The sequence below is a fragment of the Octopus bimaculoides genome, chromosome Z, assembly GCF_046866305.1.
Source record: "Octopus bimaculoides isolate indiv1 chromosome Z, ASM4686630v1, whole genome shotgun sequence".
Classification (NCBI taxonomy): Eukaryota; Metazoa; Mollusca; class Cephalopoda; order Octopoda; family Octopodidae; genus Octopus; species Octopus bimaculoides.
This window is the reverse complement of record NC_142944.1, coordinates 33,449,737-33,476,677: the sequence shown is the minus strand read 5'-3', so window position 1 is coordinate 33,476,677 and position 26,941 is coordinate 33,449,737. Positions and strand designations below refer to the sequence as shown.

The 26,941-nt window shown below is 36.1% G+C and overlaps 1 protein-coding gene across 11 annotated transcripts in view; it reads right to left on the bottom strand.

The window, feature by feature from the left end:
• The window catches only part of LOC106874410 (uncharacterized), a 90,536-nt gene that overhangs the window by 34,409 nt on the left and 29,186 nt on the right, over nucleotides 1-26,941 (bottom strand). For 9 of the 11 annotated variants that reach the window (XR_016244739.1, XR_016244740.1, XR_016244743.1 and 6 more), the window contains exons 2-9: nucleotides 18,440-18,550; nucleotides 7,209-7,274; nucleotides 6,454-6,547; nucleotides 5,281-5,360; nucleotides 4,735-4,829; nucleotides 3,141-3,383; nucleotides 1,599-1,678; nucleotides 552-658 (exon numbers count right to left, since the gene is read on the bottom strand). Coding sequence is in view for 5 of the 11 variants with exons in the window: in XM_089365165.1 (XP_089221291.1) it covers nucleotides 552-658; nucleotides 1,599-1,678; nucleotides 3,141-3,383; nucleotides 4,735-4,829; nucleotides 5,281-5,360; nucleotides 6,454-6,547; nucleotides 7,209-7,274; nucleotides 18,440-18,550 (876 nt within the window). In the remaining 6 variants the exon portion in view is untranslated. The remainder of the gene's footprint in view (nucleotides 1-551; nucleotides 659-1,598; nucleotides 1,679-3,140; nucleotides 3,384-4,734; nucleotides 4,830-5,280; nucleotides 5,361-6,453; nucleotides 6,548-7,208; nucleotides 7,275-18,439; nucleotides 18,551-26,941) is intronic. The other 2 variants (XR_016244741.1, XR_016244742.1) reach the window with 1 other exon arrangement.

Below are 26,941 nucleotides of genomic sequence, written 5' to 3'. Positions count from 1 at the left end.
GAACATCTGACCTTTATTTATTAAGACAAACTTCACTTTATATGCCACACTACTACAACAATTTTGTTTCTATTTTGTTTCTATTCAAACGAAAGGTTTATTTTCCCTGGTTGAACAATAATCTATAAATCAGAAGCTTCAATCTGTTAACTTTCTCAAGAGTATCCCCTATAGCTATACATACTAAATATATTTGAAATTAAATTAACTTTCATTTATTTGTAGTACAAAAATACTCGTAAAAATACACATTTTGGAAATTGACTGACAATGAGACAAAACTTTTATTGCAAGGAAAAACACCATTAAAATAATAGATATTGAAATATGAAGTCAGTACTAGCAAGACCACATCTCAAAATTTGATATTTTAGTACTGCTAATTTCAGAACTGTACTTAAAATAGATTATATAAGTAGATAACATAAAATAAATTGTTTTATATAGTTACATGTTTCCTTTAATTTATTCTCAAATTTATAATTGAGAAATATAGATAGACAGATAGAGAGAGGGGAGAGATTAAATAAAGAGGAATTTTGTTTACTTACATCTTCATCATCATTTTCACTATCATCATCAGTCCCAAGTAATTCTTCTTTAGTCCAGTTCTGTGGAAGTTCATGACAATCAAAGTATAATAATGCTTTCTCCATAGCTTGAAAATGAAAATAAAAATTAGAAATTATGTAATAAAATAGCCAACTGTTGGGCACCTTTCTTAATATAAAAATATGAAAAATATCAAAATTGCAAACATGGGACTTGAAAGAGAATGAAAATGAAATCACACACACACCAATAGAGAAAACATATATAGCAATAAGAGAGCTGTTTTTCCAGCTCACATAAACAAATATACATGTATATTATAGCCAGTGCTAAAGATAGCATTAATTTAATAAGCTTTACATCATATAAGTTTTCTTTTTTTTTTTTATTTTAACTATGATGGAATATATTGTATGATTTCTGCTTTTCAACATAGTATGCAACTAACCAAAATTGCCAATAACCAACCAAACCAAACCAAACATTTTTATTTCTTTACATCAACAATATCACACTAATACTAAAAAAATATCACCACTTTTCTCAAATCTTTCTAGAATCTAATTCTAAATATATCCTGACATTACTAAATGTATGTAATAAAAACTTGGTCAATACTGTGGCTCTTTAAATCAGTTAATTAAACATTTGACTAGATTCTCATATCCACATAAATTTTACTCTCTGTAATGAGAATTCAGTTATAGGCACATCATATTGGTGTAATAAAAATGAATCATCATCATCATCATTTAACAGCATGGTTTGGGCAATTTGGTAGGGGGGAGGGGACTAGGCAGATTGCATCAGGCTTTTCTGTCTGTTTGTCAGGGTTTTTACAGCTGCATGCCATTCCTAACAGCAACCACCTTACAGTGTGGACTGAGTGCTTCATAGAAAAATTAAATGCAATAAAAACTACTGGATATAATCGTTTTGTAATCAACAAAATGATTATTTTCAAGAAAACTTTTACAAAAAAGTAAACATTAAACTTTGAGATAGCTAAAATTCAATAAAATTAGAAATAATTGTTTAAATCTTACCAGCTTTCAATCCTTTGTCTTCATTTTTCAGAGCTATTTCACGAGTAAAGTCTTTCAGATCTTTCTTTGATATTGTGATACTGAAAATCAAGAAATAAAAAAAATGTTAAAAAACCAACTTTAAATTCATTTTCACATTCTTTTTTAAACAAATGAAATTACATTAAATGTTTATATAAAATAATTTATAAACCATAAATATATATGTAGAGAAGAAAAAACAGATAGTTAGGTTACTTGTACATGGCAAGTTGAAATCTTGTGGATATTATAAACAAGTAGTCTATATAAGGAAAACTATCTAATGTAAAATATTTGACAATCAAATATTGTACAATGACAACATCATGGTTGGCTTTATCATTTGGAGTATTGAAGTACTGTTGAAGTGTCCATATTTTGTATCCTATTACCAGTAGTGTACTACGTCCATATCTAAATCACATAACTTATTTACAGCCTAGTCTAGCTAACTATAAAAACAGCATCATGCAGTGAGTCTGTTCAAATAACAGCATTATTCATATCAAATGTTCATATTTAAATATAAAATTTTCCATCATAGTTTCATGTACAGCAAGAATACATAAAGCATTTCAAATGCTAAAAACACTTTTGGAAACATTAATGTATCTTTACACTTAATCACAGAAAAGTAAAATTAAATAATACTCTTCTTTCAAAGGGAGAGACACATCATAAAGCGTTTGTACAACACAAAATCAAACAGTAAATTGTCATTTACCATAAAAAAGAAACATGAAAGTTCATTTTCACAATTCTTTATAATTTTTCAGTAGAAGACCCGTGTTTTATGTGCAATGTTGTGGGACTGAACCCAACAACGTATTTGTAAATAGATAATCACATATCATTTAAATTCATTTACTGATATCAGTCATTGTGCCAGTGACCAATATAATGAGTGCAATGCATTAGTCATTGTACTATGGCCTACCTACACTGGAGGAACAGGCTTTAACAATATAGTTGATTATATTAATCCCAGTACTTTGACTGATGCTTATTTTATCAATCTCAGAAGTCAGCCAAAGGTGATCTCAGTGGGATTTGGATGAAGAACATAACAGGGCGTAATCAAATAATACAAGGTATTTTATCCACCATTCTACCATTGACTACCATTTGATAAAAGTATTTTAAAACATTTATATGAGCACAAAAATATCAAAGCAATTTTTTTTATTTTTATATTTTTAAGCAATTGACAAAGAGAAATACACTTGCTAATTGGCAGAAAACACAGTGGTGTGTCTACATATACAAAACCATGGATTTAATTATATTTTTATAATTATTTTATAATTATATTTTTGGCCATCACACACTCACAAGCACAATACAGACTACACACGTTTGAATTGAGCAATTTAATAAACCACAAAACACACACATGGCACATGCAATTATCTTCCAAATACAAAAGGATTAACAAATGTTAAAAGTTTGCAAAATATTCAACATTTTCTATAGAACCCATACATTTGTCAATGTGTTTTATATATTCAAGTTTTTACTTACAATTTTCCATCTTTAAATGACCGCACAAGCAGGTGATCTTTGTTCTTCAATTCAACTTGATGAGCATCAGGTAAAACAACGAGAACAGGTACATATAAAGGGGATTTTCTCTTATCTCCAGTTTCCATACACATCACTTTTCCAACGAGTTCTTGAAATCGTCCTTTGTACGATGCTCTTTTAGGCGGACTGTCTTCGGAGCTGCTGTCTTCTTCATAATCAGCCCTGAAAGATGAAGACAGGCTGTTCGATCAATGTTAATGCTGTTCTCCAGAATAAATACAATTACCAAATCATCAAAACTAAACATTGTCCTCCTTTCTGACTAGGTATGTAAGCCCTCCATTTTAAGGGAAGGGAAATGCCATATACTATGTTTATGTCTTTCCAAGTAGCATAAAAGAAAAGAAATTGCTTCAATGAGAAAGTGAAAATGTATATATCTATCTTGTCATGTTAGGATCTTTTTTCCTGTTCTTCCCTTTACAATAATCCCAAATAAACCTGGGACTATACAACAAATTAAATTTACTGTGTGTTAATCAACACTATTACGCATAATCAATGGTTGATATCAAAGCAAGCGTATTATTGCATGTCATCTTATGTTTGCACTATTCTGGCTCGTTGATGCTTTTAGTAGAGTGCATCTCAACAGATGGGTGAGACAGAGGCAAATGGTCCAGAGTCTGCAATATCAAGACATATAAAAGTTAAATATGTATGTTATATTCTGATAACATTCAAAATGGAAGACTGATAAGTATAAACAGACAAAAGATTTTATACATGTAAAATACTCGGTCACCACAAGAAGACTGAGGAAATATTCATTTTCAATCAGGAAAAAGAAGTTAATTAATAATAAGTTATCAATTTACTACCACATATTCATGTTCAAATTGATAGTAAAAAGTGACTGCTCACTAAGACAGAACTCAATGCCTTTGCAAGCTCTCCAAGACCAGTGAGATACCATATATGTTCCTCTTGAACATATATGGAATCAAGTCAAACTAAACCAGTAAGAATTCCAGAGGGTCAATGTTCTGGAAAGCAAAAACTGGGATTAGCAATTAGTGCAGGATGAGGGCTGAGCATAACAATAGTGATAACAAAAGGAAAGAAAAGTGTGATAAAAGTGTTTGAATGGAGATGGCTGGGTTAGCCAGCTCTAAGAAGCAAAGACCATTGTAACAATAGTAGAAAAAGAGAGAAGAGACAACATTCCCATGGACCAGAGGTTGAAAGTGACTCTATACCAATCAGTTGGGTGGCGCTTTTCTGGATGCTGTGTGGGATGCCTGTGTTTGCAGCAGCACTGCCCCCACAATATCTCATTGTGGGCATTGCTTGAGGTTTGTAGAGTGACAGCAATGACAGGAACCTATGCTTGAGAAGATTCATACAATCCAAACAAGCATGTGGCAACTTTTGGGAAAACAGACATAAAAAATAAAGATGCTTATAAATTAACATTCATAAACATGTATTGAGTACTATTTTTCTTGTTGATACAATCAGGATGGGAGGAGGAGGTATAAAGTTATACTAAATTTAACAATTATGACTCCAGCTATATAAGATTACTTACCCTGAAGCAGAATACCTTCCTCTTTTCCCTTTCTTACTCTGCATTACTGGAGTCCCAAAGTGTTCTGGGTGAGACAGAGGCAAATGGTCCAGAGTCTGCAATATCAAGACATATAAAAGTTAAATATGTATGTTATATTCTGATAACATTCAAAATGGAAGACTGATAAGTATAAACAGACAAAAGATTTTATACATGTAAAATACTCGGTCACCACAAGAAGACTGAGGAAATATTCATTTTCAATCAGGAAAAAGAAGTTAATTAATAATAAGTTATCAATTTACTACCACATATTCATGTTCAAATTGATAGTAAAAAGTGACTGCTCACTAAGACAGAACTCAAAGTCAACATTAAAAAAAAAAATCTGTAACATTAATATAAGGCTACATTAATCTAACAGCATACTACAAACTTTCAACTTCACAAGCTACGTGATTTATACAATCATATGCTTCGTTTGTAGTTACTCAATCTTGAAAACACTTATACACACTCACAAACACACCTTTACAACATCAACATAAGTATAAATATCCTTACTTCACTTTCTACAAAGTGTTTCTCTCCTTTTAAACATAATTGAGTTCTTCTGAGTGTCCTCTCATCTCCATCATCAAACACTACAAAATAAAATTTATATTATTAATATTATTATTATATTATTAATATTATTATTATATTATTATTATTATTATTATTATTATTATTATTATTAAGATGTCAAGCTGGAAAGAATCAAAATGCTTTGTGACAATTTCTTCCAGCTCTATATGTTCTGAGTTCTACGGTCAACCTTTGCCTGTCATCTTTTCAGTGTCTATAAAATAAGTACCAGTTGAGTACTATGGCTGATATACATTATCTACAATGGATAGATAGGTATCCTCACTTTGTTTGTTGTTTCCACAATGTTCATCAGGTGTCCTGGTGGAATTTCGAACCCAAGCCTTTATTTGACTAACAAGGTACTCTGTTCTCCTTCCTAAGGTTTTCTTTTTTTGCTGACATTATTTTTTGTTGATATTATTTCCCAAGTCCCTGCCTAGGATTGAACTCAGAATCCAAGGGTTAGTAGCCTGCGCTCTTATCCACTATACTATATGCCCGTGGAAACAACGAACAGGCTGAGGACACCTATCGATCCATTGTAAACAATGAACATAATTCCTCATCTCGAAAATGTAGAATAGTATGGCTGATATTTATGCATTGCTGCTGAGATCCCCTTCGGTCATGACTGACCATGGGATCGCACCTAGAAAGTTACCCTCCCAGGCACAATTCCTGGCAAGGTTGTTTACGGAAGACCAGCAGTCGTCCATGCATACCGACCTTCCCTCTCCACACCACCAGTGTTATCCAAGGGAAAGGCAAAGGCCGATATGGCTTGACACCTGTGACATCGCAACTCATTTCTACAGCTGAGTGAACTGGAGCAACATGAAATAAAGTGTCTTGCTCAAGAACACAACACGCAGCCTGGTCTGAGATTCGAACTCACAACCTCACGATTGTAAGCTCAACGCTCTAACCACTGAGCCATGCACCTTCACATATTTATGCATATGTATGTGTATTTTTGTGTATAGGTGTATTTTTGTATATATGTGCATATATTGTATATATGTGTATATATTGTTCCAGAACAAAAGTTTCTCAGTAGATTGCATTACTATAGAAATTGAAGAAATATCAGTTGAAGACAATACTCACCAACAGTGTACATGCTACAGTCATTGACTTTGTTAACAACACCTTCAGCTGAATGATTAGTCTCTGACATGTTAACCAGAACAGGAGCACCAACCTAAAAATATTCAGTAATAAATAAAAACTGTATTGAAATATTTAGAAAATTAAAACACACTGCAAAATAAGCTAATACCAATTAAAAAAAACGTCTTTTGGAATTAATAGAATAGAATATCACATTTGTAAATTTCCTTGCTTTTAAAAACTTAAAACCACTCTTAAAATTTAACATTTCAAGAGAAAACAAAATTAAATTGAAAAAAAGCAACTAAATTCAAATATCACTACCTTTTTTATTCCATAGATGCCCATGAAAATTATATCTAGAAATGGTTTAATACATTAATATTTTTAAGGGGATTCAACTACTGATGATCCCATAGATTCTATAATCTCTTGAAGATAAAAAGCTTCCCATTGCCTGATCCATGTCCATCTCAGGATTTGAAATCATTACAGTTGTTTAATAAAATAGTCTTAGAAATAGTCTGCTTCAGTCCCAAAAGTTCATTAGGCTGGAGTTTATCCTGGTTCCATGGTACTTAACCCTTTAGTATTCAAGCCAGTCATACCCAGCCCAAGTATTCTATCTGTTTTGTGTTCAAACTCACCAGATCAGGCCTTCACTAGAAACAAATGATTATGATTTGTATATGAAGAAGAAATTAATTATTACAGCATCTGAATTTAAACAATAAAGAGTAGAGTGTTTTTACCTTAAGAGGGCCCTCAATACAGTCATCGGTAACAATTACAGATGTTTGACTTTCCTTTAAGAAAACCTACAAAATAAAACAAAGATAGCATAAATATTCATTCTATGTAAAAAAAAAAAAAAAAAATAAATAAATAAATAAAAAGCAGAATGTTCAAAGACATTATAACAAACAACAATAATAATACATATTTATATATTACTGCATTTAGTATCTGTTCTGTTAATGGTTGCAAATGTAACTACTTTCACAATAAACATGTTAAAAATATGGTATGTGCTCATATATGTGAGTGTATATATATGGGAGTAATACACACACACATTTCAATGCATTTTCCTTTCAATGAAGAGAACTTCAAAAAAAAAAAAAAACTTACATGCACATGCATTCTTCCAGTTCCTTCCTGAAGCCAACCTGCCTGACATCATTCCCTGACTCTATATGAATTACCTGTTTTATTGTGATCTAAATTAAAACCTTCCATCAAAATTTCCTTATTAATTTATGTTCCAAATACCAGCTTAATAATGAGGAAGTTATTTCTGTAAATTCTACATTTAATTTATATATTAACTGAAATAAAGGCCATGTATTTCAAGAGAAACATTAAAACAACAGAATCAAGTCTGTTACTTTATTCCCTGCCTTTTCCTTTTCACACACGCCCTCAAGTTTACATGTTTCCATTTTTACCATAAGTTGGAAGATTATAAAAACAGCTTACAGGTCTCACTCAATGTCTTCATATTCCAGTAAGGGAAAATTTTTACAAGATTTACAATTAAGGAAATGTGTGAAGGGAATGAATAATGTTCATTTTCCAGGTATAGTGCAAAAATGAATCCAAAAATCCAGTTTCTGGTGACTTGATAGTTCCAATTACAAAGGATAAGCACTCTAGCATTTAAACCAACCATATTCAGCCACTCTAGCATTTAAACCAACCATATTCAGCCACTCTAGCATTTAAACCAACCATATCCAGCCAAAATAGTTTATCTGTTTTATGTTCAAACCAGCCAGATGTGGCTTCTCACACTAATCCAACAATGTCATTCTAAAAATAAATAGCTACCACATCAAAATTTCCAAGCTACAAGATAATGCATGATAAATTCAAGCATTACATTTGACAAAGTAATTTGAATGCAAAAGGATTAAGAGCTTAAGAGTTGGATCAATAGTCTCTGTATTTAGATGTTCTACCAAACCATTCAACCATGAAGCAGAGTGCTGAGTAAGCTGTTGCAGTAAACACAACACTTACACTTCTGGTGATGGAAGTGGATATCGATGAGTTTCCAGCTAAGGATTTACTGTCACAGAATAATCACCACAAACGTGGATAAGTCTGTATTAAACATAACAATAGGAGAGAAGAAAACTAACAGCCAACTGATTGTTCAATCAACACATTAAACAAACCAATGAATAGTTAGCTGGTAAAATAACGAAGTGATATTAAAATAGTGCTTGTGTTTATTTTAATTCTTATTGCATTTTATGATCCCTTTAGTGTGTGTGTGTTTGTGTCTCTCTCTCTTTCTGTTTTCTAATAACTCCAGTAAAATTCTTTTATTTGTTTCAGTTATAAGACTTGTTGCCATGTTGGGGTACCATCTTGAAAGGGTTCCATTCATCAAATCAACCCCAGAATCTATCATGTTATGTACTTATTTTATCAGTCTCTTTTGTAGATATAGGGACGTTAATAAACCAACGCTGATTGTTGAGCACTGAGAGACAAACACAAACATGCCATATACACAAACACACATATAATGTGTTTCTTTACAGTTTCCATCAACCAAATTCACTCACAGGATATTAGCTGGTTAGGGGCTATAGTTGAAGACATTTATCCAAGGTGCCATGTAATGAGTTAGAACCTGAAACCACATTGTTGGGAAGTGAATTTCTTAGCTAAACAACTATACCTGTACCAACACAACCAAGTTAATATTTTAATCATTCATACTGATTTGAAGAGACTAGATTTAGAAGATACTAAACAAACAAGATACTAAAAACATACAAGATGATGATGATGATGAAGTTTCAATATGGTTCCACAACCTGCTAGAAATAGCAACCAAAATCTCTCTCAAATCATACCATATTGTCACCCTTTTGTTACCATATTTCTGTTGAAATACCCTTCAAATTAATGCAGGATTTAGTATCTAACTTTGTCTATATTAAATACTTGGAGCATAAATCAATACCAAATTTTAATGGAAAGTTTTAATCTAGATAACTTTAAAACAGGAAGATTGCATAACAGAACTAGAGGCAGTTTCAGGTGGGTTGGTGTCCAAAGAGTTGAGGAAAAGACAGATTGGATAAAGGGGAATCTTAAAGAGCAGAATGCCTTTGATCAAGTGTCTGCTATTCCAGGTCTGACCTGGGACTTAACAACAGCAACTAGACATAAAAGAAATGTTCCTGAAATAACCAGTGGTACTACTAAAGAAAATAAAAACTGTGCAGTTGAAAACTAAGTTTATTATATACAGATAAATGAAGGTATTCTAATAAATTAAGAAAAAGAGAACCAAATTCACAGTAACAAAAGGAAGAACCCAAAGCAGTTTTGTTTAAATCACAACCAAATCAACATATCCTCCAGCTCTATTCTTGAATCCAATCTTATGATGATCGAAAATCTATACTTCAGGATGACCAATTCTGTCTATTATGTATATATTTTTAATATGCTTCATCAGAAAGATAAGTTGTTTGCCAACTACACATCAACAAATGCTTTGTCATCATCAAACAACTTACATAAAATTGATCCCTTTAAGTTGGGGGACTTGACTACAAATTCTGAATGAAGAAACCATGTCATATTGATGCTAGTACTTGACTGGGATATATTTTAACAACTTACAAGATGAAAGGCAAATTTATCCCAGAGATAATCAAACTCAAAATGTATACAGAATATAACTAAATACAACTAAGTATTCTGTGGTTTACAGCCTTCTTCATAATGAACAGGCAAGTTTATCTGTTTTAACCAGAGTTAAGAGTTTTGGTTTCTGATATCAATTTCTCAACCCATAGGTACAGTGGCTATAAGGTACAGATTTCATAATCAGCTTTTCAAAGACAATTGATGCTATTCTATTGTCAATATTGACTACACATCACAATGCCTGCTTCAGTTTGAGACAGTTAATTTAGTGTGTTTGTCTCACTTCATCATTGATTTCCTAGTTATAGGAAAGGCCAACAAGCCATAAAATCAATATTATTCGCTAATAGGTTGGGGCATGGCTGTGTGGTTAAGATGTTCACTTTGCAACTACCTAGGCTTCAGGTTTGATTTCATTGCAATGACACATTGGGCAAGTGTCTAAAGCCTTATAAGTAAAATGTGGAAGGCAGAAAGTAGACAGAAATCCATTAGAGGAACCATTCATGTTCTTGATTGGTAGACTTAACCTGTTGCCCAATTTAACACCATAATTTAATTATAGAAAAGCTGTCATACTGGTGATCATTAATGAAGAAGGGAGATCCAAGTTGTTACAGAAAACTGTTGTTAATGGCTGTCTCCATCTGAGATACTGTGAAACCAATAGGATGGTAATTGCCAGAATCAGAGGTTTCCTTAGATCAGTATGTATTATTAGAGAGAAAGAAATAATTTCTCTCATTCCTGTCTGTATCTCTCTTATCTCTCGTTGCAATGGCTACTCCCTGTTATTTCTCTTTGAAGCCTAGAGCTAAAGCTGCGTTCTTCGTCCATTTCCGGCTGTCGCCTTCACATCTGTCCCCACCCCTCAGACTTTCATTAGTTTATTCCATGTGTTCGGCAGCTGATGTCACTCGAGAATATGCACAGCTAAGCTAAGAATCTCTCTTTTGTTTGCTCTAGCCCTTAAAATGACCTTTAGTATCAGTGGTTGCGCCCACACTTTCCCACCCTGCCACCAATACAGGAAATCGCTTTCTCTCTCTCTCTTATCAGAAATCTTTCTCTTTCTCTCTCTCTTTTACCAGAAATCTCTTTCTCTCTTACCGGAAATTTCTTTTTCTTTCTCTCTCTCTTACCGGAAATTTCTTTCTCTTACCAGACATCCAGTTGCCCTTCCCCTCTCTCTTTTCTCTCCACAACCCTCCCCTCCATCTCTAGACTACATAGTAGCCCACTTACTTTTTATTTATTTACACATTTATATCTGCAGCATCAGTAATGCTTCACCCTCTAGGCTCATAATACTTATATCTACAATGCCCCAAACACTTTCATATACAATGCTTCCTCACCCACCCACCCACCCCTGTAGAGGTAACAACCTTAACAACTCTAAGCATGTTTGAATGACGGAAAGTCAAAAGCAAGAACAACTATTATGATGCCTGTTACCAAACATTTACGGGAACCTACTTTTCAGATACTGAATAACATCTCTCCTTCCTGCTTCCCAGTTTTCAGAGTTGGCACATTGAAAGGTAGGTCTAGCGAGATTGTAGAGATGCTTGAACAGAGACATGTTGATGTATGTTGCGTTCAAGAGGTAAGATGGAGAGGAGCTTCAGCCAGAGTCCTCACAGGCAAAGCACAAAGGTATAAACTCTTCTGGGAAGGTAATGGTGATGGAATAGGGGGTGTGGGCATACTTCTTGCAGAGAAATGGGTGTATAAGGTCATAGAGATAGTGAGGGTGTGCAATAGAGTACTTAAACTCAGGCTAGTCTTGCAGAATGGTATAGTTACAATTATCTCTACCTACGCCCCACAGGTGGGCCTACCAAATGAACAGAAGGATCACTTCTATGATATTCTTCCGCAGGCTACCTCAAAGACAAGTAACAATGATCTCATCTTTGTGGCTGGAGATTTTAATGGGTATGTCAGACAGCAATCTGGTATCTTCTGTATTTCTGGTAAGGCAACTGTATTTCTGGTAAGGCAACTGCAGGAGAAATACCTAGTCAAAGATAAACCTCTGTACTTGGCTTTTGTTGACTTGGAGAAAGTGTTTGACAGGGTCTCCTGATCCCTTATCTGGTAGTCAATGCGGAAACTGGGGATAGACAAATGGTTGGTAAGAGCTGTACAAGCCCTGTACAGGGATGCTGTCAGTAAGGTGAGGGTTGGCAACGAGTATAGTGAAGAATTCTGAGTAGAAGTAGGGGTTCACCAAGGATAAATCTTCAGCCCCTTCTTATTCATTATAGTCCTCCCGGCAATAACAGAGGAATTCAAAACAGGCTGCCCCTGGGAACTCCTCTATGTTGATGACCTTGCTGTCAAATCACAACCCCCTTCATGTAGATGGCCCTGCTTGATCTGTAGAAAAAGCAAGGGTAGAAACTCCATACGATGTACCCAGTGTAAGCTATAGACATATAAAAGGTGCAGCAATATCAAAGGTTAACTGGGGGAAATAGTTTTTGTGTGTGGCAGATGCACAGGGGCAATAAACACAGAAGATGTACAGAAAACAGATTCCATCACATGCCAGGGGAAGAAACTAGAAGTAGTTAATAGTTTCCACTACCAAGGTAACCAAGTCTATAGTGGAGGTAGCTGCTCTGAGAGTGTAGCAACTAGAGTAAGAATAGCCTGGGCAAAGTTCAGGGAGCTCCTACCTCTGCTGGCAACTAAGGGCCTCTCACTCAAGGTGAAAGGTAGATTGTATGATGCAAGTGTGTGAACTGCCATGCTACACAGCAGTGAAACATGGGCCATGAATGCTGAGGACATGCATAGGCTTGAAAGAAATGAAACTAGTATGATCTGCTGGATGTGTAATGTCAATGTGCATACACAACAGAGTGTAAGTGCCCTGAGAGAAAAGTTGGGAATAAGAAGCATCAAATGTGGTGTGCAAAAGAGGCATCTGCACTGGTATGGTCATGTGTTATGTATGAATGAAGACAGCCACTCCCTAACTGTAGAAGGAACCTGTGGAAGAGATAGACCCAGGAAGACATGGCATGAGGTGGTGAAGCATGACCTTCGAACATTGGGCCTCAGAGAGGCAATGACGGGAGACCTGGACTTTTGGAGATGTGCTGTGATTGAGAAGAGCCAGCAACTTAAGTGAGATCACAGCCACGCATGTCTGACTCTGTTAAGAATGCCCCTAATGCATCGGGCGATATGATATGCTTGAGAAGACCTGTTGAGTCAAGTAAAACCAATATTGTAGCTGCGGCCAGTACCCACTGACTGGCTCCTGTGGTTGATGCCAGGACCGCCTGACTGGCTCATGTGCCGGTGGCACGTAAAAAGCACCAACTGATCGTGGCCGATGCTAATAACACCTGACTGGCTCTTGTGCTGGTGGCACATAAAAAGCACCATCTGAACATGACCAATGCCAGGTCCGCCTGACTGGCTCCCCTGCCGGTGGCACATAAAAAGCACCCACTATACTCTTGGAGTGGTTAGAGTTAGGAAGGGCATCCAGCTGTAGAAACATTTCCAGATCAGATTGGAGCCTGGTGCAGCCACTGGCTCTCCAGACCTCAGTCAAACCATCCAACCAATGCCAGCATGGAAAACAGACATTAAACAATGATGGTGATGATGATGAAAGAGAGGGAGAGTTATTAAAGGATTTTATGAGGTTAGCGAAGAAAAGCTGTAGAAAAAAAGAATATTAAATAGCCATGATAACCTAATTACATATCAAATAACCAAGGCTGCACTTGCTGAGTTATATTCTCATCTTTTCCAATATGAAACTTGTCAGTTTTATACTCTGGTCTCTTAGAAATTCAGAGAAAAATTCATAGAAACATCTATTCTCAAACTGGCACACATTGCATCGAGTTGGGTCGATAACAATTGATTTACATTGTGTAATAAATTATTAATACTCAATCCATCACAGAGTAATAATATATTTCAGATGAACCAATTATTTTGCGATCATGCAGTCCATTCCCAGGAGACAACCATCATAAAATAATAAAACAGCCCAAACCAATGAATATGGTAAACATGAAATTAGGCAAATAGTTTCCAAATCAAACTAAACATGAGTGTAAAAAAAAATGCCTCAAAATCCTAATAAGTAGGAAGATAGATAAAACACAAACCCTTTCAGGTAGATGGCCCTGCTCAGTATGTAGAAAAGGAGTAGGTAGTAACTCTATAAGATGTACCCGGTGCAAGCTATGGACACATAAGAGGTGCAGCAACATCAAAGGCAGGTTAACTAGCAAGTTAGTTTTTGTTTGTGGCAGATGTTCAGGTGCAATAAAGACTGTAAACAAACAGGAAACAACTTCTATCTCATTCCAGGGTGAAAAACTAGAGGTAGTCGATAGCTTCCGCTATCTGGGCGACCAAGTTAGTAGTGGGGGTGGGTGCGCTGAAAGTGTAGCTGCTAGAATAAGAATAGCCTGGGCAAAGTTTAGAGAGCTCTTACCCCTGCTGGCGACAAAGGGACTCTCACTCAGAGTAAAAGGCAGACTGTATGACGCATGCGTACGAACAGCCATGCTACATGGCAGTGAAACATGGGCTGTAACTGCTGAGGACATACGTAAGCTCGCAAGGAATGAAGCCAGTATGCTCCGTTGGATGCGTAATGTCAATGTGAATACCCGTCAGAGTGTAAGTATCTTGAGAGAAAAGCTGAACATTAGAAGCATCAGTTGTGGTGTGCAAGAGAGACGATTGCGCTGGTATGGACATGTGGTGAGAATGGATGAGGATAGCTGCGTGAAAAAGTGCCACACCCTAACAGTTGAGGGAACCCGTGGAAGAGGTAGGCCCAGGAAGACCTGGGCTGAGGTGGTGAGGCAAGACCTTCGTACATTGGGCCTCACCGAGGCGATGACTACTGACCGAGACCTTTGGAAATGTGCTGTGCGTGAGAAAACCCGGCAAGCCAAGTAAGATCGTTGCCAGTGCCCCTGGACTGGCTCTTGTGCGGGTGGCACATGAGATGCACCATTTTGAGCGTGGCCGTTGCCAGTACCGCCTGACTGGCTCCCGTAGGATTTTCGAGCGAGATCGTTGCCAGTGCCCCTGGACTGGCTTGTGCGGGTGGCACATAAAAGACACCATTTCGAGCGTGGCCGTTTTCGTGCGGGTGACACGTAAAAGCACCCACTACACTCTCTGAGTGGTTGGCGTTAGGAAGGGCATCCAGCTGTAGAAACTCTGCCAAATTAGACTGGAGCCTGGTGTTGCCATCCGGTTTCACCAGTCCTCAGTCAAATCGTCCAACCCATGCTAGCATGGAAAGCGGACGTTAAACGATGATGATGATGATGATGATGATTGTTTCAGACAATCAAATTTTAAAAAGAACAGTTATTCATTCATTTGTTCAACATTGATTTTTCCATAACATGCAAGAAATGGGGAGTTATTTAAGGCATAATTTTACAACTGGACATTCATCTTGCTGCCAACACTTACCTAATTTTCAAGGTAAGAAATTGTTTTGTCTTTGATTTGGTTTTTTTTTTTACTTAAGAGGTCTTAAAAGTGCTGAGTGACTGGCCATATTGTAATCAAAGAATGTCAACATCAACAACACTCCACTCAAATGGTGACAAGCATGGAACATCAACATTCAGGAAGGTATGTGCACTCATACACACGACAGGCTTTTTTTGCAGTTTCCAAATACTAAATTCACTTACAAGGTATTAATAGACCAAAAGGTTATAGTAAAAAACATTTGTTCAAGATGCCACATTGTAGGATTGAACTCAAAACCATGTGATTACAAAGTGAACTTCCTAACCACACAGCAATGTCTGCCCTTTACGTAATTCTTAAAGTGTTTTAATGGGGAGAGGGGTGTAGTAGCAGCAAACCCCAACTTATTTCTTATGAAATGCATTGCTAACCAATATAATATCTAAAGTAAAGACTTCCAATTAGAAATCCAAGTTTTACAAACCTTTCATAAATTTGTAACCTGAACTCTTCATAAAAAAAAAACTTTTTAAGTAAAAACAGAGAGAAAACTTGCACCTTTAGTTTCCACAGTTGATAACCTTTCCAATGTATTTTTGTTTAACATTATTATCTCATTCTTAACTACTTTTAAAACAAGACTAAATTTACAAATTTATAAACTTTTCCAATTACTCTGTGCCTATCAACACAGTAAATGTACCATCTTTAAGCTCTGAATTTCTAAGTTATTTTTAGATCACAGAGACCACGAGTAGAAAATTATTTATACAAGAGATGCATGGAAGATTTCCAGACATTGTGTAAGGTTATAATGTGCCCAGACTGTTGAGCTATTTCAAAATTGTGATTATGATGTAAATGTGAGGACAGTAAGAATGGTTGTCGTCTATGACTTGAACAATAAAAGAGGACAACTTCAATTCTCATTGAGTAGAAATTGGAAGAAAATATAAAAATACACTATATAAATGAAACTATGACCATCTTAAACAAACCAAGAGAAATCAATAAGTTTGTTACAGATTTTCAAATGTTAAAAACTAAAAAAAAGTGTTTTATTCTATTATTTATAAAACAAAGCAATTTGCCAAAACTTTTCCTATGTGTGTATATGTGTACACACACACACACACACACACACACACACACACACACAAAACAATTTGGTATATATTAGTATTGTCGGTCAAGAAAAATAATAGCAGAAGAGATAGCATTTATAGAAATTTATATGTAGATATATAGAAATTAAGTAATGGATTTATGTGTTTGAAATGTCCTACTGCAACAAAGATATACAAATGTTAACATGTTATGATGACAAGATACTAAGAGAACAAACCTCTCCTTGTGTTTTAAAAAGTACAAAATTATGCATTTCTGATTATTTTGTATTGATACAATAGGTTGGAAAGAAACTCCTGCTGTACATTTGAAATGATCACGTTGAATGTAGTTTTTCAAACTTATGGCAAAACAACCAATGTGTTATTTTCTTTTTCATTCTTTCTTTACAGTTACTTTATAACCAGAGTGGTTAAATTCGTATCAATTTTCCCCTCATTAAAATGATTTATGATCAGACCCATATACGCTTGCTCTATGAATTCCAAAGGGGCTTTCAGTAATGGAGGTGGCATTCTGAATTTGAGAATGAAACTTTATGTGTCCAAATATACCAATAATGGTTTGGCCAATTTTGCTCCAGAATTTTTTTTCTCACAGAGTCCCTTTGATCTGAGGAACCAAGATTTGTCAATATTGAGCTTCTGAAAATCATAGTTTCAATTCAAGATCACACTTTGATCATAAAACACCTTCATGAGTTATGGAAAAGTGTCTAATGCTAAGTAGGTCCTTCATCATCTGACTGCTTCTCAGCTTAAACAAAATGTTGCCTTCTCGTCATTGAAGAGTAGACTTGCTACTTAACCATTCCTGGGTAGAATCATCACAAGTAATGAAATGTGAGGTCTCTATAACCATATCCAATGTCAGTGACAATGCTTAACACCCAATGAAACAGGAAGAATCATTCCCAAACCAGGACTACACCCAAAAAATGTTGTATGTTTAATGTTTGGTGGGATATGAAGAGTGTCCTCTATCATGAAGTGTTAAACAAAAATGGAAGTTAATGCAGAGAAGCATTGTCATCAATTAGAAATATTCTTTTTTTTTTGTTCTTTTACTTGTTTCAGTCATTTGACAGCGGCCATGCTGGAGCACCACCTTAAAGAGTTTTAAGTCAGAGAAATCAACCCCAGGTTGAATTAATGATGTGATTGTTTAGTTTTAGAATGATATTGTAAGGTAGAAGTGAAGAGCCAGATCTGGTCAGTTTCAACAGAAAACAGGCTAAATATTTTGGCCTGATATGGCCAATTTGAATGCTAAAGGGTCAAAGGCAAAGTTGAAGTTGGTTGGTTTTGAATTCAGAATATAAAAGAGGCTGGAACAAATACTGCAAGGCATATTGTCTGGATACCTTAATGATTCTGCTAAGTTACTGCCCTGATTTAAATGAGTAAGATATATTAGCCTTTTTGAAACCAATCACTCTGAGACTGCCCCTTGATACATGATACAAACTTTATTTTAAAATGATCTAAATCAAAACCATCTTCTATCAAAATTTCATATTGAGATCCAAACACCAGCTTAATAACAACAAAGTTATTTTACTAAATTCTTCGTTATTTTCAAAATTAATTCAAGCAACAGCATATTTCAATAGAAGTATAGTAAGAAAATGGTTAAGATCATGATCATCTGCAATTTATAGAAAATTATTTGTTATAAAACTTAATTTCTTTCTTACCTTACACTTTACCGTTCGCACAATCTTTTTAACCTTGGCTTCGCAAAATGCTCCACGATATTTAGCACTAACATCAGTGCCAACACTGAGGAATGGTGGTTCATCCCCAGCCTGCAAAATAACAAAATAGAAATTCCATTTGAGAATCAGACAGCTTTGTTTTTTTTTTGTTTTTGTTTTTTTTATACAAATCATTATATTTCCAATATAAAAATAGATTCCTCTTCTCCTAAATAAAACAAATTCTGTAAACAATGCAAAATGTGCAAGTACCAGGGAATCGACAGTAACTGGTAACATTTTGAATTCTTTTACAGGGCTTAGAAAAATTGAAAGACTGCTGCAATAAGTGTGTGAATTTGAGAGGGGAGTATGATGGATAAAATCATAATTAACTGATCCTCTTGCATTTTCTTTTACCCAAAGCCCGGAACTTTTCAGCACCTGCTAGAGAGAGAGAGAGGGGGGGTGCGCACAAGTGGGGGTGCTGAAAAGTTCTACAGGTTTCTGCAGCTGGATGCCCTTCCTAACACCAACAATTCCGAGAGTGCAGTGGGTGCTTTTTATGTACCACCTACACAGGTATCATTGACCCGACACCAGCATCAGCCACAATTATGGTCTCACTTGGCTTGACAGGTCAACACAAGCTCGGTATATTGCCAAGGGTCTTGGTCACCTGTCACTGCCTCCATGAGCCCCAACACTCAAATGATACTTTTTGCATGCCACCAGTACGAGTGCCAGTCAGACAGCACTGGCATTGCTCATGACTATGATTTCAATTGGTTCAACATGTCCTCACATGCACAGCATATCACCCAACAATTAAAGGGTGCTTTTAACTGGCCAGTTATGTGACACTGGCATCAGCCATGACTACAATCTCACTCAGCTTGTCATCACTGCTTCCATGAGGTCCAATGCACAAACGGTGCTTTTTATATGCCACTGGCCCGGGTGCCAGTCAGATGGCACTGGCATTGGCCACAACTACAATTTCATTCTGTTGAACAGATCTTCATAAGCACAGCATATCACTGAACAATTGAAAGGTGCTTTTAACAGGCCAGTGAAACAACACTGTCATCAGCCATGACTACAATCTCACTTGGCTTGACAGGTCTTCTCAAGCACAGCATATCTCCAAAGGTCTTGGTCGCTTGTCATTGCCTCTGTGAGGCCCAACATTCAAAGATCTTGCTTCACCACCTCATCCCATGTCTTCCTGGGTCTACCTCTTCTACAGGTTCCCTCCACTATTAGAGTGCAACACTTTTTCACAAAGCTGTCCCCATCCATACACATTACATGACCATTCCAATACAGCCATCTCTCTTGCACACTACATTTAATGCTTCTTATGTCCTACACATCACGTAAAAAGCACCCTTTGAACATTGGACCTAACAGAGACAGTAACAAATGACCTAGACCTTTGGCAAAGACCTGTTAAGCTGGCATTATGCAACTGGCAAATATTCTGGTGGTACGTAAAAATTACCCACTACACTCTTGATGGTTGGTGTTAGGAAGGGCATCCAGCTGTAGAAACCATGTCAAATCAGATTGGAAACTAGTGCAGCTCCCCAGTTAAACAATCCAACCTACGCCAGCATGGAAAATGGATGGTAAATGGTGGTGGTGGTGGTGGTGGTGGTTAAAACAAAATCAAAGGAAATTGGTGGAAGGCTGCATCAGCAAGTCATATTACTTGGTAAAAGCAAAACAACAGAAATAGTACAGTAATGCTGAGCAGAGTGGAGTATCCAAAGCTTCAGACATGTTGAATACTCCTCTCCTCTCCTCATGACAATTTCAATAAACTATATCTGTTGCCTCATATATACTCACATATCCAAGCATGTTTATGTGTGCAAGTGTGCATGTGCATGTGTAAGTGAATCTGTGTGTGTGCTTTGTTTATGAATGACTTTTTGGGCAAATGTATTTATGTATGTGTTTCTGTGTCTGTGTGCATCTCTTTCCATGCATTTCATTCATTATTGTGAGTGTGTACAAACACACGTGTGTATGGGTGGATAGATGTGTGCATGCATGCATATGTGCTTGAATGTGTGCATTCATGCATACGTTCAGAATGACTTGCATTTACATGTTGTGTGTGTGTGTATTTGTACTTTTAGTGCATTCCTTCAGTTTTCTTCTCTTTCATATAAAATCAAAATTCATTTTAAATTGTTGAGATAATAATAATCAAAATTCTTCAGTTTTGAGATTTCCAAGGATCAGATTCCCTTGAAATTTTTTTCAGGCTCAAGAGGTTACAGCTAAAGGCATAGAGATCAAAACATTTTATCATGCCAATGCATAGTTTTGTGTAAAAACAAGGAAGACACCTACACACAACCAGAATTTGATTTTTAGTATTAGATACTTTTAAATACAACCACACACACACGACATGATTGTGTGGTTAAAAAGCTTGCTTCCCAACCATGAGGGGTCTTGGGTTCAGTATCACTGCATGGTGCATTGAGCAAGTGTCTTCTATAACCGCAGGCTGATCAAAACCTTGTGAGTGGAATGGGTAGATGGAAACCAAAAGAAGCCCATATGATGGGCTTCTTTTGTTGTATACACCCTTGTCTTGGTATCATACAATAGTTGAAAACAAACAGCACTATCATACAAGTGATACTGTTTGTTTCCAGTCTTCCAAGTAAAATATGTCCTGACATGGGGAAATATTGAGGACTGATGACAGGAAGGGCATCTAGCCATAGAAAATTTCCCTCAACAAATTTTGTCTGACTACTTGCAGGAATGGAAAACTTTTGCTGTTTCCTACTCTCTTTCAATTTCCCTTTGATCACACTCTCTCTCTCTCGTTCTCTTGTTTTCCCTCTGACTAGGTAACCAAGTATCTCCTTTACATCAGCACACTTGTTTCTGGGCTCTTTCTTGTTACCTCCCACCCTTCTCTCTCTCCCTCAACGGGTAACCACATACCTCCTCTATAGTAAGACAGCTATTTCTGTTACACTCTAACCTTTCATCATTTGATAGTGGATCCCTTTATCTCATGTTCCCTCTGTTGTGGCAAGACACCTGCTTCTGTCTCTCTGTCTTTTTGTCACACTCTAACCTTTCATCCTCTGACACAAGTTCACCTCCTCAAATACCCCTGCCTCTCTCATAATTCCTTGTCTTGTGAGTTACTTGGTTACCCTGCCAGTGCTGGTGCCACGTTAAAAGCATCCAGTCTACACTGTAACATGGTTGGCATTTCAAAGGTCATCCACCTGTAAAAATCATGCCCAAACTAACCTCACCTGTGCTAATGTCATGTAAAAAGCACTGAGTCCACTCTGTGGAGTGGTTGGTGTTAGGAAGGGGATCCAGCAGTAAAATCCCTACCAAAACAGATACAGTAACCTAGGGTAGTTTTCTACCTGGCCAGCTCCTGTCAACCATCCTACCCATGCATGTATGGAAGATGGATGTTAAACGATGATGATGATGGTGATTATATTATATATATATACATATATATATATATACACACACACATGAGGGTGCTGGAAAATGTTTGGCTTTAAGCATATCGCAAAATGCCTAGTTGGAGGCCCAACCTTCTTTCTTTTACAGGGCCTAGAAAAACCGAAGGAATGCTGCAATAAGTGAGAATCTGTGAGGAGAATATGTTGAATAGAATTTGTGTAAAAACCCTAATTTTTAAATTTATAAAATAAAATCAGAGCAAAACAAGTGTGTCAATTTTCCTTTACAAATGAAGCTATTTCATTCCAACATTGTTGATGTCCTTAGGAGATGGCATCAAATTCAAACAATCTATGTTCCTTTTTCCAAATCTACAGAAACTGGTTTCTAGTCAAAAGAGACTAGTTTTAGAATTAAATGAATTTGGAAAATGCAAAATGGTTTGATCTTGAAAATCATCTTTATTCATCACTATTTAACGTCTACTTTTCTATGCTTGCATGGGTCAGACAGAAGTTGTTGAAAATTTTCTAAAGCCAGATGCCCTTTGTGTCACCAACCCTCACTTGTTTCTAAGTAAAATAATAGTTCCCCATGGCCAGACATGTTTCTGCAGAATATTGGAAGTAAATGACATATTGGAAGAAAATGACATATTGGAAGTAAATGACTCAGTGCTTGTTATGTCAGTGACACTCATTTAAAATTATTGCATGATGTCAAGACAAGGACACACACACACACACGCTCACTGGTCTTCTTTCAGTTTTTATCTACTCAATCCACTCACTACACTTTGCTTGGCCCAGGGCTATAATAGAACACATTCACCCAAGGTGTCACGCAATGAGCCTGAACCTGAAACCATGTGGTTGCGAAGCAAACTTCTAAGTTACATAGCCATACCAGCACCTATAAAGTTTGCAGAAAAAATTTTATTTTAAATATTATCCCAGTAGAAGTGCTGGATTTCAAAAGCTAAGAGGTGATTAAACTCATGACTCAGCACTTTCCACACTGTTTCTCTAACATGAACTAGTTGTAAATCAAGAAAACACTCAAATTAGAAATTAATATTATTCACACACTGAAAGTAATTAATATTCATTCCATCAAGTCAAGTCATTCATATAGAAATAAAGCATGTGTAGATTTAATTCATAATCAGATTTCAGTGACAGCTCATCCATAGCAAAAATAATTACTTTGAATCAAATCACAAGAATAAAGGTTACATTTATAATTATGTTACCACACAACATGCAGAATGGAATACTATTCCCACTTAATTTTGATTTATTAAAGGATTGCAATGATTCATATTTCAACATGATCTTTTATTATCATCATCATCGCTATTTTCCATGCTTGCATGTATTGGATGGCTTGACAGAAACTGGCAAGGCCAGGGGTCATACCAGGTTTCATAGTCTGTTTTGATATTGTTTCTACAGGTGGATGCCCTTTCTAACACCAACAACTTTACACAGTGTACTGGGTCATTTTTACATAACACCATCACAAGTGCTTTTTACATGGCTACCTTGGTTCTAGGGCTTCAATTCTGTTGGGCTGAGCAGATCTTTATTGATATGATAGATTCATAGTATTTTTTAACAATTCAGATGACTTCATTTTAAATTGTTTACTTGCATATGAACTTAGTGTGTTACTAATATTACAATGAACCAAAATGAGAGATACTGAATAACCATTTGGCCTGCTAGTGAGAGCAACCAAATCGCTCTGAAATCACACCTTATTGATATAAAATAAAGAAAGGTTATATCAGATAATGTAGTCCTGGTACATACATGAGGCACAGGCATGGCTGAGTGGTTAGGAAGTTTGCTTCATGACCACACGGTTTCAGGTTCAATTCCAGTGAATGACATTTTCTTATAAACATAGGCATATTACCACAGTCACCAGCTGGGCAGTGATGATGTTTGTTTATGACCAACATAAACAATTTTCTTTCAGTGCAGTATTTCAGCATGTGAAAACCAGTAGAATAAAGGTTCACATCAGGAAGGGCATCCTGTCATAAAATACTGCCCTAAGAAGTCTCAATCAATCCATACCAGCACATAAAAAGTGAACACAAAAATGATGACAATGGTAATATCTATTCATGATATAAGGCAATGAACTGGCAAAATCATTAGCATGCCGGACAGAATGCTTAGTAGCATTTTTTCTCATTTTACACTCTGAGTTCAAATGCCACCAAGGTCAACTTTGTCTTTCATCCTTTTGGAGTTCATAAAATAAGCACCAGTTGAAAAGTAGGGTTTATCTAATTGGTTTACCCACTTTCCTACAACTGTTGGCCTTGTGCTAAAATTTGAAACCAATATGTATTCATGATATATCATCATCATCGTTCAACATCTGCTTACCATGCTAGCATGGGTTGGACGATTTGACAGGATTGGTGAACCAGATGGCTACACCAGGCTCCAATCTGATTTGGCAGAGTTTCTACAGCTGGATGCCCTTCCTAACGCCATAATACGTACATATAGATATATACAGGGTTGGCCAAAAGTCACCTGACAGTAAATCAAAACCATTTAATTCCAAGAATTATTTATATTTAATAACTGAATGAGACTACGTTAATGAATAGACAAATGTTGAAAAAAAAAGCAGTGATTTTAACTCACAGCATTCAATTATTAAACATTCATAATTGGAATGAATAAATAAAACTGAATATTAAGTATTTATAGAATTTTGATTTACTGTCGGATGATGTCTGGCCAACTCTAAATATATGTGTGTTTTTGTGCATTTAGGCACCCAAAGACCATGTTATTGTGTTCCACTGGGCAACAGGTTAAGCATACCACCTAAAGTGGCCCAAAACAGGATTAGAACTCCAAATGAAAGCTTGCTGGAACCCATGCTCTAACATCCTTGTAAATCAATGGTCGCACACGTACAAATGTGTGTGAATATTTGAATCTCTTATCACCACTTTGTCCAACTATCATCCACCTTATGCATGACATCTCCATACCAGCAGCAGTCTCCAGTCTTGCATAGTACAGTGATTCCACTTAGATTTCTCTTGGCTCCTTTGTGCTTGGTAATTCATTTACACTCACATTGAACATCTAATAAAGCACATGCTCAGCTTTGTTTTCCTAACCTTAAACACACCACCAGCATTCATGTTAAGTATTTCACAACCATGCAATAATGCATTTTGCATACAAATATCATACAACATGCGTAGAAAATTTCTTTATTGCCAATGGAGGTAACGTAACCAGATAAAATAGCTTTCTGGCAACAAGGAGAGAAAGCAGAAAACTTTATCATAGACATTTGAGAAAGCTTTTGGTCACTATATTCCTCCCAAGTTCACATCAACAAAATAGTTAAGTGTACATCAGCTTTCTTTATACAATTTTATCAGGTGGCATATGAGGGTGGGTGGAAAAGTTCATATGCTGACAATGAAGGAGTGACGCTAAAGCTGTGACATCTTGTATGAATTTCAACTCTTCTAATTAATAACTGCATCGCTTTTTTCCAGGTAAACTGACATCTGACTGGGATCTTTTTTAAAACGGGGGCCACATTTTTCATTAATGTTTTACGTAGTGTTTTTGGTACCGAAAGACTTTCAAACTTCGTATACTTATCTATTTTGTGTTATAGAACAGAAAAATATTTTTGTATTCGAATTTATTTCATGTAAAAAATTGTCTTATTTCGATAATTTCAACCAATCACTGACGTCCATTCAGCCGATATACATTAAGTGCCGACTACATAAACAAACGATTCTTCGTTTTATTTGCTTTTTTCATTTTAAATTTGCTTTAACCCTAACCCTAACCCTAGGGTTAGGGTTAGGGTTAATTGTTTCAGAATCGTTTGTTTATGTAGTCGGCACTTAATGTATATCGGCTGCATGGACGTCAGTGATTGGTTGAAATTACAGAAATACGACAACTTTAACATGGAATAATTTATGGATTTCTTTTTTTTTTTAAGAAGACTAAGAGAAAAAGATGTTTTATATGACACATTCTACCAGTGTTCCAAGTTTCAAAGTGTTTCGTTAATGAAAAATGTGGCCCCCGTTTTAAAAAAGATCCTCTGACTGTTCAAAGAAGACTTCAAAAGTAACTAGTAACAACTTATCTAAAAGTAGACAAAATTTGGCATTTTGGTGATAAGTACCTGCAGAAAAAGTGTTTAGTTCCCAAGGACATTATGCTGATATGGTTGCTACAGTAGATGTTAATCCAGCTTTATCAACAATGCAAAAGTGGGCAGCTAAATTTATGAGGGAAAGGGAGAGTCTTGATGATGACCCAAGGTTTGAACTTCCTGCAATTACCACCACTGATTGTGTTCACCACATGCTGATGAATGTCAGGCAACTGACTATAAATCAATTAGCCAATACTATTAGCATATCTTGTGAGAGAGTTGAATATTCTACATAATGAACTTGGCATGACAAAGGTTTCTGCTTGGTGGCTACCATTACTGGCACCTGATCAAAAACACACCGAATTGATCACCTCATGGAGAAAATCTGATATTGTTTGAGGTGAATCCATCTTTGGTTCCAATGACTGCTGTGTATGACTGTGACTTTGAACTGGTTGATCACCATCCCTATTCTCCCGATTCTCCATGTGACTATCACCTGTTTCCCAACATGAAAAACACTTGGCTGGGAAGCAATGATGATAATGTCATATCTGCTGTTTCAACAGGATGAAAGCTTCTTCACCAATGGGATCCAAGCATTGCAACACCAATGGAAGAAGTATGTGGAATGCAAGAGAGGAACTATGTTTAAAAATAAACCTCATTTGGTCATATTCCATGAGAATATCTTGGTCAGCATATGAACTTTTCAGCTGACCTTCATGGATTAGTAAACAATATACCTCATTACCAAACACTGATGTTGATTCAGCTCAATCCCATTCCCCAGTATCAGCAAACAAGATATTTAATCCCACATTACTTCTGGCTGAACAGCACAAAAAAATAGCAGGCTTT